Below are 11,686 nucleotides of genomic sequence, written 5' to 3'. Positions count from 1 at the left end.
GCTCAAAGTCACTCATCGAGCTATGGAGCTTCTCTCAAGAATAAAATCAGGAATAAAGTTATTCGAAAGATACTTAAATAAAGGCAATGATATAGCAAGCTTAAGTGGCAACAGTCTGGACATACATGCCTTAGAATCGTCGATCGCTAGAGCAGAAAGAGTCTTCAGTGGAGACCACGCTCCGCCTAATGTAATGTAAGACACTCTTTGGACAGGAGGCGGTGATTTGAGAAATAGGACTCGCAAGAGGTGAATAAGGGAAGCTGTTCAGACTTCAGTGATGCAAAACATAACAGACCAGCAGTGGACGAGTGTGCTCTAAATAATGATGTATAAACATACATAAATAATAACATGTCTGTCGATGGATAAACAGTGTTGAAATCAACGAGTACAACCATAGACACAGCCCGTTGAGTTTCTCGCCGGATCTTCGCAGTGTGCCGCGATTCCGTTGCGGTGGGAAATTCTACGAAGCACTGCTCTTGTTAGGGCTAGTGCTAGAAAATTCTTTCAGGTTGAGCTCCTGAGCTACCTAATCTACCCGTCCACACGTGGCTGGAATACCCCTAGAGGCTACCGGCTAATAGATAGGGAAAGACGAGTACATAAAGATACTATACATTTGATTAATTATTTTCTGATGTTAATCTGTTTAAAACCCTTTTTTTTCTTTTGTTCTACCTAAGCTGAAAGCCTTGAAAGGTTGTTTCAGCTTCTTGACGTGTAGGTGAGCTCACGGGGCTCAAACCGAGAGCGTTGCTAATATTGGCCCTAGCAAAAGCAGTGCTTCGCAGAATCTACCATCGGATCGGAAAAGCGACCCACTGAGAAGATCGGGCGAGAAATTCAGTGGACTGTGTCTATGGGTTAATTTACTCATTGAGCCCTTCGTCGCAAGCGATGGGTTCGGCGAGGACGATGACCTGTGCTTGAGGTACCTAAAAGCACCGTTAATGAATCGGGAGAATCCGTAATGACGTGTAAACCCTTAATTACACTTAATAACACTAAGCATTGTTTTAAAGGGTGACCTGAAGTCGTCGTGGCCTAAAGTCGTCCAGTGCCTTTGTGTCGAGCAATGCATCGTTGCTTGAATCCCGCAGGCGGGTACCAATTTTTCTAAGGAAATATGCACTTAACAAATGTTCCCGATTGACTTCCACGGTAAAGGAATAGCATCGTCTAATAAAAACCATTATAATTTTAATTTGCTTACATTATAATTTGCTTAATTACTGGTGGTAGGACCTCTTGTGAGTCCGCACGGGTAGATACCACCACCCCACCACCCTGCCTATTTCTGCCGTGAAGCAGTAATGCGTTTCGGTTTGAAGGGTGGCGTAGCTGTTGGAACTATATTGAGACTTTAGAACTCATATCTCAAGGTGGGTGGCGGCATCTAGGTTGTAGATGTCTATGGGCTTCGGTAACCATTTAACACCAGGTGAACTGTGAGCCTGCCTATCCATATATGCAATAAATAAATAAAATGACATATACCAATGGATATGCCTTCTCATGCAAATACACTTTGTACATTAGTAAGAGCGTAACATGACTATTGTCAGCTTTCTGACCTTATAAACGATTGAGATAAAGTTATAGCTTTTCGGGACGGGAATTATATATAAAATGAATTTTAAATACTTATTGGTAAGGTGCGGAATGGGTCTACCCGTGGCATTCCTGAAGTTCACGGTAGCCACTCATCATCAGGTGGGCCGTATGCTCGTCTGCCTACAAGGGCAATAAAAAAAATAAAAATAAAGGGCGTGCGTGCAACTTGGTACATCTGAAAGAAGTGAAACTTCTTTTGCGGTGTACAGTATTGTGGTTATCTTCATTTTATATCCTTAAATCATATTTCTTTTGTAATAAGGAATGCTTTGTATAAGACAAACAACCTCTTCACCATTTATATATACATTTTATATAATTAAAAAATTTCATTTAAAAAAATTGCTTAATCCGCGTTTGTCGCGAGTTAAATTTTATTCCCAATGCGCCTTAAGAATTTTCACTTAAAAAAAAAATTGTATTCACAGATTGAAGTAGCTACTGTAACTAGAATTAGATGTACTAATGTACCGGTTTTATTACGTCAGCCGTGTCTTTAGACAAATAGGAGAAAACCATTTCAAAACTTGTTTTATGATGTTACTTAATTAAACTGACTATAAATTAGGAGTTCTTGTTGAGCGTAATTATTGTTTTCTTCATACAGATTTTATAGTTCTTTTTGTGAAGATTGGTTTTTTATTATTTATTCTTTCAACATCCACAAAGTTTTTGTTTTGATATCAGACCTGTTTACGTTTTCAAATTGAATGAAACAAATACACCTTGTGGTCACTTGTGGTATTGCCCGAATTGATTTCACCACATTTTTTTCCAGTTTGAATCCTTCGTATCAAATTTAAATGGGTCGTAGTGGGAGTCATATCCGAATACAATTTTAACGGAAGGCAGCGGCTTGGCTTTGCCCTTGGCATCGCTGATGTCCACGAGCGACGGTAACCACTTACCATCAGGTGGGTCATATGCTCGTCTGCCTATACAAGGCCAATAAAAAGTGGTTATCTTTTATGTTTTCCATTCTTTCTTTTTTTTTGTGTAGGCAATAACTTGAAATCATTTCCCACCCATTAACATGAGGTTGATATCTCAATTGCATTAGTGGATCGGTTATCAATATTTTTCACCTCAAACTTAACTTTTGAACCTCGTTGTTTTAGAAGTTAGATGATCCCGTCATCTGTTATTAACCATCACTTATCATCGTATAGCTTATATCTACTGTTTGGAACAGATGCGGTGGTTCATAGTGCGTTTTAAGAGATGAATTGATCCTTCTCTATGAATGAAATCACCGTCTGGCAAAATCTGAGGGTGTGAAAAAATATATGTGTTGTTTTGATCTTACTGAGGACTCAGACGAGAGCATTGTTATTCGAAAAACAGTTGAAACACAAAGTTCCGTCAAGTAAAACGCTTAAAGCTGAGTACACTGGTGGTAGGACCTCTTGTGAGTCCGCGCGGGTGGGTACCACCACCCTGCCTATTTCTGCCGTGAAGCAGCAATGCGTTTCGGTTTGAAGGGTGACCTTAGAACTTATACCTCAAGGTGGGTGGCGCATTTACGTTGTGGATGTCTATGGGCTCCAGTAACCACTTAACACCAGGTGGACTGTGAGCTCGTCTACCCATCTAAGCAATAAAAAAGAAAATCAAAAAACAGTATCTAGGGATGGGATTATGCCTGAGGTAAATTCTGAAGGTACTGCATATTTAAGCGAGAACATTCCCAGCTCTGCCGCAAGTATTCGCGTATTTTCCCTTTTCTCTGTTAAATTTTATCTTCACTAAGTAAAGTTACAAGTAACAAATCGTCTTATCCATTAAGGTATAAAATGAATATTTCAACAACAGTTTTTTGCTATGGTCGAGTTTTTATTTCTGAACAAAGTTGTTCTCGTTTTTTGCTCGAGTTTATTTTAATGCCTTCTGTAGCAGTTGAAGATACAACATTACCTGTTTTATTCGAATTATCTCGTGGGATTACGTTCTAGTTGTTTGTCTAAATTTTAGTTAGCAAATGTTAGTTGACCTCTGACTGTGTTTTTGAAATGGAATATTCCGATGAATTAAGATCTCAACGTAAATTAAGACCAATAAAGTTATATTACAGAAAAACAATTTTATTGCAACATAATATTAGAGTTTATTTTATGTAACTAACTAGAATAGTCTCATATAACTATATGGCCATTAGAAAAACAGTCTATTAATTACGAAACGCATTTCATTTGCCATAGCTTCCGACACTAGCAGAGGCTGAAGCTTTAGCACTAGCAGAGGCAAAGGCATTACTATGGCTTTCGTAACCACCGCTGCCACCGCAACCGGAAGTACAGCCACCACCTGAACCACCGTGACCACTTCCGCCATATCCACCGGATCCACTGTGGCCACTTCCTCCACTTCCGCCATATCCACCGGAACCACTATGGCTACTTCCTCCACTTCCGCCATAACCACCGTGTCCACCACCAAAGCCAAGTGATCCGCCGAATCCACCGCTGTGGCTCGTACCTGCTCCGGCGCCCAGTCCTCCTCCACCGCTACCAAATCCACCTCCTTTTCCGGCGCCGATCCCAGAAAATCCAGCTGTGAGGCCCAACCCAAAGCTGCCATCGGTACCGCCGCCTAAACCCCCTCCAGTGCCACCGCCATAGCCCCCTCCAGCGCCACCGCCATAACCAACGTTGCCGGTTCCTTTATTTCCACCGTGACTACCATAACCACCACTAATACTGCCGCCGTGGCCACTTCCACCTCCAAATCCACCGCCCGCACCACCTCCCAGCCCTCCACCACTACTGCCGCCATTACCGTCGCCTTTTACGTGAAATTCATTTTCATTTGATCCATATTCTTCACTTCCAGAATTTTCATGAGATCCAGAACCACCACCACCTCCTCCACCTCCTCCTCCGCCAAATCCACCACTGGCACCGAAGCCTCCTCCACCACTGTGACCGCCACTGCTGTGTTTACTACCACCGGCTCCCCCTCCAAAACCTGCACCTCCGCCAAATCCTCCACTTCCACTGCTTCCATAGCCACCGCTTCCGGAGCCACCGTATTTTCCACTGCCACTGCTTAGTCCCCCTGCTGCTCCACCACCGCCCAGGCCACCGCCAGCACCCCCTCCAAATCCACCTCCCGCACCGAATGCTCCGCCGCTGCTGCCTCCGTAGCCGTTATTTCCGGATCCACTCGCCCCATTGTACTTTCCGTTTCCACTGCCGCTGTGCCCGCCAGCACCTTCTCCTGATCCACCGCTACCTAAGCCTCCTCCGGCACCGAACCCAGCGCCGCCACCGTAGCCGCCGCCTCCATTACCGCCATTACTGTATCCACCGCCACCGCCGTAACCACCTTTTCCGCCATCTAATGTACCGGTGAAGGCGAAACCACCAGATTTTCCATCGTTCGATTTCGTGTAGATCGTTTTTTCATTAGATCCTCCAAATCCACCGTGACTACCACCTCCAAGACCTCCACCGCCTCCAGTGCCAAAACCTCCGCCGCCTCCGGCGCCAAAACCTCCGCCGCCTCCAGCGCCAAAGCCTCCGCCACCCAAACCGGAGAGACCGGCGTGAACCTTTCCGATAATATTGCCAACACCTTCCCGGATCGTATCGAGGCCTCCTCCGAAGGCGCCCCCGCTACCGCCTCCGAAGCCGAATCCACCACCGCCACCGCCTCCGAAACCGAATCCTCCTCCACCACCTCCTCCTCCTCCCCCTCCCCCTCCAACGCTACCTCCATAGCCTCGACGCACTCTTACTGCAACAAAAAGTAAAGCAATTCAATTGTCTGACAGGGATATCAATATGTGTAGACAAAGAATCCACCTAGATAAAAGTCCAATGCATTGAGAGAATACATTGAAAAAAATCAAAACAAGCTATTAAATGAAAATTTACTTAATAAAATAGTTTGTACTGATATTAAAATCAATTGAGTAACTTGAAAATTATATAAAGATTATTATTATTATTACCTGATGCATTTCCTAAGCCTACAAAAAGGCAAAGGACGATACAGGACCGCACCGTCTGTTTCATGTCTAGCGGCTTTGTTTACTGACGTCGTTTGTAAAACACCATCCTTTTTATATCGTTATTATAATCGTGCGCGTATGTATAAAGTTCACGAGAACTCATACATAGCTAAGTGGAAACAATAAGTTTTTATATAGACGTATCTTCCCACAGTAAGAGAACGTTGGGTTTTTGCGTATTCTCGTTTAGTTAGAATCAGATACGATAACAAATGTGCGTTTGCTACAGGGGGCATTAAAAGGTCATTCCTTGAACTACATCATGTTACTGTTGCTTGTATTATGCAGTTTGCTCTTGCCGTTTTTTAGGTCGATAAAAACATTTTCATAAAAACAAAGAGGAATACGCGAAATATGTAACTTAGAACTGTGTTTTGCAAGTTTTTTTATTTATTGCTTAGACGTGTGGACGAGCTCACAGCCCACCTGGTGTTAAGTGGTTACTGGAGCCCATAGACATCCACAACGTAAATGCGCCACACACCTTGAGATATAGTTCTAAGGTCTCAGTATTGTCACAACGGCTGCCCCACCCTTCAAACCGAAACGCATTACTGCTTCACGGCAGAAATAGGCGGGGCGGTGGTACTTACCCGTGCGGACTCACAAGAGGTCTTACCACCAGTAAATATTAGCCGTGAATATTAGCCGTCTATATTCCGATTTCCAACAATTTTCCGATACGATTGTACTTTAGCTATGTAATTGTGTGGAAGAAAAATTAATGTTTTTTTGTCGGGAAAATATAGCGGGTATTAAACACGCAATGTTATTTGTAATTTAATTGTATTGTTGGTGAAATTTATTATTTATTTGCGTAATTAATAATGATGGTTCGCCGTATTGTGAGCTGCTTGTCTAGTAGGAACTAGAGAGCATTTATGTGTTCCGTGGTGATGGATAAGTGACCTTATTCCAATACAACTGAGACTTCAATCTCTTGTCTCAATGAAGGTAGAGCGTTCAAGTTGTGACTTATATCGCTACTGGTAAGAATTTAACGCCCTGGTAGTTGAATTATATGTTGTAATAAAACATGATTTCGATAATTTGATTTAAAATAAAGAAATAAAAAATAACACAAGAAAACTGATTAATTATATGGTTATTATTCCAAGTGGGAGAAAGAACGTGATTTTTTTAAATAAAAAATACATCGATCTGTTTATTTTTGTCAAATGATAATACCGTATTTTAGCAAGAAAAAAAAACAATTTATTTCAACAATATAAATTGTGAATATCATTAATGTAGTTAATTAAATATGAATTATTGAGGATAAAAACTGCTGATCTTAAGATAAAATGAGAATAATAAAAAAATTATCATAAAAATTGGTTCACCTAGAAAAAAGTTTTGAGGTAACCAAATCCAAATAAAACATACAGTCGATTTTATACACTAATTATTTTTGAAATCGGTTAAAAAGTAATCGAATCGTGACATTTGTAGCGAAAATTATCATGATTGAAGCTATAGTTTTTATCATCGTTACTAAAAGATGAACAATGGGAAATACCTATACTATGTAACCGCTTTATACGTCATAATGTATTTCAACATTTATTTATGCTGTTTGTTTTTTAGCGCTAATTAATATACTAAGTTTGTATTCTTATATCTTGCAACACTCTTGTGATAATTAATTTTGTTTTAGCTCGTTGACGATCAAGATTATATTTGGATACGAAAGCAGATTGTTGTCTCAGCAGTGCCTTTGGAATTTTTACTTATTTGTGGAGCGCATATTGGCAGATAATTTTATTGCACACCTAGTATTAAGCGTTTACCGGATCTCATACATAGGACTTTTTGGCGCGAACGCGAGGAGTTAAGTTGTGTAATTTGTTTTTTTTTTTGACTCTTTAGTGTTTCTTCAGGTTTAAATGTGTAATAACGGTGGTTTATTAACCGTTTAGTATCTGTGAAAGTGTACAAATGTGGGAAAATCACACAAAGCCGCTGAACGTAACTTCTCGGGATCCTCCAAAAAGTCCACTGAAAAAATCTCAGTAAAAGTACACCATTTTAATGAGATTATATTTCATACCATACAATCTCATTTCACTTCATATTAACATTATTCATAACAATAAGAATTTAGATTAAAATAAGACATGACCTAAAGGTCTTAGTTACCAGGTCATAAAATCCCTTAAAAAAATCTCATACGTACTACAGTGTATGTCACTCCACAAGTGACCTTTAAAAGCTAAATTTTGACATTTTCTGACCCTTTAAATACATCGCACTCGACTTTAGTTTGTCCTATTACTCGTAGTATAAAACAAAAACACGTATCTCACGTATTAGGAGCTGTTTATGTTTTATTTAACAAGGATTACGTGAAAGTCGATATGTGTAAGAAGGGAGTGAGCGGAGAGACGGTATGTGATAGAGGAGTATGGAAAAAGAAAACACTGGAAAATACTTTTACTGGTGGTAGGACATCTTGTAAGTCCGCACAGGTAGGTAGCACCACCCTGCCTATTTTTGCCGTGAAGCAGTAATACGTTTCGGTTCGAAGGGTGGGGCAGCTGTTGTACAGTAAAAACGGAGACCTAAGAACTCACATCTCGAGGTGGGTGGCATTTACGTCGTAGGTGTCTACGGGCTCCGGTATCCACTTAACACCAGGCGGGGCGTGAGCTCATCCACACATCTAAGCAATAAAAAAAAACAATAAAAAATATCTTGCGAACGCCAGGTGACTGGGAGAAGGACAGGAGAATGATGATGAAATTTTATTTAAGATTTAGTAGCAGGTGTATTTGTCCCTATGTGGTGCAATAAAGAAACATAATCACACTAACAGTGTACTGACTAATAGTAGGGTAGCCCGTAAGGGTAGGTACCATCATCTTGCCTGCGTTCTAGCGCTATTCAGTTTCAGGATTCAGCTTTGAAGCGTGGGGCAGCCGTTACCTAATAAAAGTCTGACTTCGACCTTATGTCTCAATGTGGCGGCACGTTCTGACATATGAACTCTTCTAATTACTTAATACCAAGCGGGCTGTGTTAAAGAAAAAAAAATACAGAGTGGAGGAGTATGTTAGGACATAAAACTAGCCAGGGACGGGAGATAAAGCGCCGCACGCAGCTAGGATGGGCTACTTTCGGTAAGCTGACTGAGATAATAAAGGGGAATACACTTATGAAATTGAAGGGTCGGCCAATGTGTTCTCCCTGTGATGGTGTGGACGCTCACAAAGCAAATTATGACCAAAATGCAAATCACGCAAAGAGCCATGGAACGGGCTATGTTAGGCATTTCTCTCGCAATACTGAAATCCGCAGAAGAGCTGGTTTGACTTCCGAAGTGGAAGTGGGACGGCCACATATGCCGTGGCACTGACAATCGGTGGAACACAAAAGTTTTGGAGTGGACACCCCGTACTAGACGTCGTAACGTGGGCAGACAACCAATGAGATGGATGACGACATAGCTGGCAAGGAGTAGATGCGAAAGGCATGAGACCGAAAAGAATGGATTGCATTTGAGCAGACCTAGATTCAGTATGGGTGGACATGGGTTGAAAAAGAAGATGGGCTGTGAAATTCTTTAGCTTAGTGAAAAAAAAAACTGTACAAACTACTGCTAAAAATGAAATTTTTAATTTCACCGTATTTTCTTGGGTTTTACCCTTTTCTAAGTATTTTTCATTATTTACTTAAAAGTTGGCGTTTCTCATTTGATTCCATTTAATATTTTTTAGTTAAAACCATGGACGTCAGCAAGACAGAGTAAAGTGGAGACAACTTGTGAGGGCCCTATGTACCAGCGGGGTACCCTAGGACTACAACAACAACAACAACAACATGGACGTCAGCAATGCCAGGGGCAGAGCCAAGCCGCTGCCCACCATTAAGTACTCCTCACAAGCATCGTTTGAAGAAGGACATGTCATAGCGCTCGAGAAACACAATGAAGGGGAGCTCATTCCAAAGCCAAAAGCAAAAATATCGCTGGAAACGCACTGGAGATGAATGCAGTGGCTCCAGGTAGTATGGATGATCTCTACTCCGGTGGCGGGCGGTGCGATGGTAAAAACGAAATGATGGGATCTCAAAAAATTCCTCAGAGTACACCACAATATTAACCAACTTCGATTGACAATATTCTCACTTTATTGAATATGAAGTCTAACTTCATCCAAATGCCGGTGGCGCAAACCTAAGAAAATCATCATTTTCATGATTCAACATGTGTAAAACCCAATTTAGAAAATGCGAAACATTTGTTTAATTACCAACAATAATGATGTTTAATTGTCGTAATTTTTTATACAGACGTAAATAACGCTAATCGTTGCAATATACACATACATATGATAATATTTATAACGTCACCATTCGAGGTATTATTGATTGGTGCATTGTGGAATTTATAAATGTCTTTAATTTGCGATAAACGCGAGACTGTTAGCAGAAAAATCAAATTCAAGATACATAATTTATCACAATTTAAACGTCTTTAACATTTTATTGAAAATGCATCATGAACTTAGGTGTAAACAAAACTCTGTATGTAGGTTTAGATCAATTCATTATATGAAGACTTACTCTGGAATGTTCTTTTAATGAATATGCATCTTATAGATAGACTAGCGACCCGCCCTCGCTTCGCTTCGGAAACATTAAAACACACATGAAACCAAAAAAATAAAATAAAAAAAATTAAAAAAAAGTAGCCTATGTTCATCAGGGACAATGTCGGCTTCTAATGGAAAAAGAATTTTTCAAATCGGTCCAGTAGTTTCGGAGCCTATTCGAAACAAACAAACAAACAAATCTTCCTCTTTATAATATTAGTATAGACAAACACAGCACAGCTTAGTGAAATTTTTTCTTTTGTTTATTTTCTTTATGTACTTGATGAACAATTGAAGAAATTTAGTGTCAATGAATGTGTTTTTTATATAGTCTTTTTTCCTTTCAGCGCAGACGATTAAATGTTTTGTTTTGTACCAATTGGCGACCTTTAGTCTTTGCTAACAGTTTTTTTTTTTAATTTAGTTTATCAGAAAGAAAATTGAAAGCAATTTATCGACTAATCGGGATACATTAACGAATTTCAAGATACTGGTTGACTTATCGCGTCTATGATTAGCGGAGGAAAGTTTTTTTTTTATGATTGAATGTAAATGTCGGAGAACGAAATTATATACTTAATTGGAAATAAGCCGGTGTTGAAAAATATAGGAATCTAAAACACAGCACAGCTTAGTGAAATTTTTTCTTTTGTTTATTTTCTTTATGTACTTGATGAACAATTGAAGAAATTTAGTGTCAATGAATGTGTTTTTTATATAGTCTTTTTTCCTTTCAGCGCAGACGATTAAATGTTTTGTTTTGTACCAATTGGCGACCTTTAGTCTTTGCTAACAGTTTTTTTTTTAAATTTAGTTTATCAGAAAGAAAATTGAAAGCAATTTATCGACTAATCGGGATACATTAACGAATTTCAAGATACTGGTTGACTTATCGCGTCTATGATTAGCGGAGGAAAGTTTTTTTTTTTATGATTGAATGTAAATGTCGGAGAACGAAATTATATACTTAATTGGAAATAAGCCGGTGTTGAAAAATATAGGAATCTAAAACATTCCTTCCGCTCCAAACACAGATACGAAGGAATAACAAGTAACACCCAGACCAGATTACCAATGTTTTTGAATAACTGCTTAAGACCCGGAAAATCACTTCTCTCTATCATTCGATCTGTAAATGCGTTGGTACGTAAAATGTCATATTCATTACAGCACATTAGAGCAATTAAAGGAACTCTGAAAGTAGCACCTGTCACAGAGAAGTTGAGAAGTGCGCGTTTGGCATGGTATGGACATGTGATGAGACGAAATGACAATGAAGTTGGTAAGAGAGTGTTAACTATGAATATGGAAGGCTATAGAGGAAGAGGTAGACCTAAGAAGAATTGGATGGATTGCGTGAAAAACGATATGTGTAAGAAGGGAGTGAGCGAAGAAATGGTATATGATAGAGAAGTACGGAAGGAGAAAACATATTGCGCCGAGCCCAGGTGACTGGGAGAAG

General features: G+C 39.9%; 1 protein-coding gene across 1 annotated transcript; it reads right to left on the bottom strand.

The window, feature by feature from the left end:
* Positions 1 to 3,680: 3,680 nt before the first annotated feature.
* On the bottom strand, positions 3,681 to 5,732 carry LOC101741834 (uncharacterized). The gene is made up of 2 exons (XM_038011245.2): positions 5,573 to 5,732; positions 3,681 to 5,355 (listed from the first exon to the last, which is right to left on the bottom strand). The coding sequence occupies exons 1-2, from the start codon at positions 5,634 to 5,636 to the stop codon at positions 3,806 to 3,808; spliced, it is 1,614 nt and encodes a 537-aa protein (XP_037867173.1). The 5' UTR covers positions 5,637 to 5,732; the 3' UTR covers positions 3,681 to 3,805.
* Positions 5,733 to 11,686: the final 5,954 nt, after the last annotated feature.

Source organism: Bombyx mori, chromosome 5 (genome assembly GCF_030269925.1).
Source record: "Bombyx mori chromosome 5, ASM3026992v2".
Taxonomy (NCBI): domain Eukaryota; kingdom Metazoa; phylum Arthropoda; class Insecta; order Lepidoptera; family Bombycidae; genus Bombyx; species Bombyx mori.
This window is presented reverse-complemented; position numbering and strand designations above follow the sequence as displayed.

Coding starts and splice junctions, on each gene's coding strand:
- LOC101741834 (XM_038011245.2), bottom strand. CDS start 5,636: ATGAAACAGACGGTGCGGTCCTGTATCGTCCTTTGCCTTTTTGTAGGC. Junction 5,356..5,572: donor AGGCTTAGGAAATGCATCAG/GTAATAATAATA, acceptor TTTTTGTTGCAG/TAAGAGTGCGTCGAGGCTAT.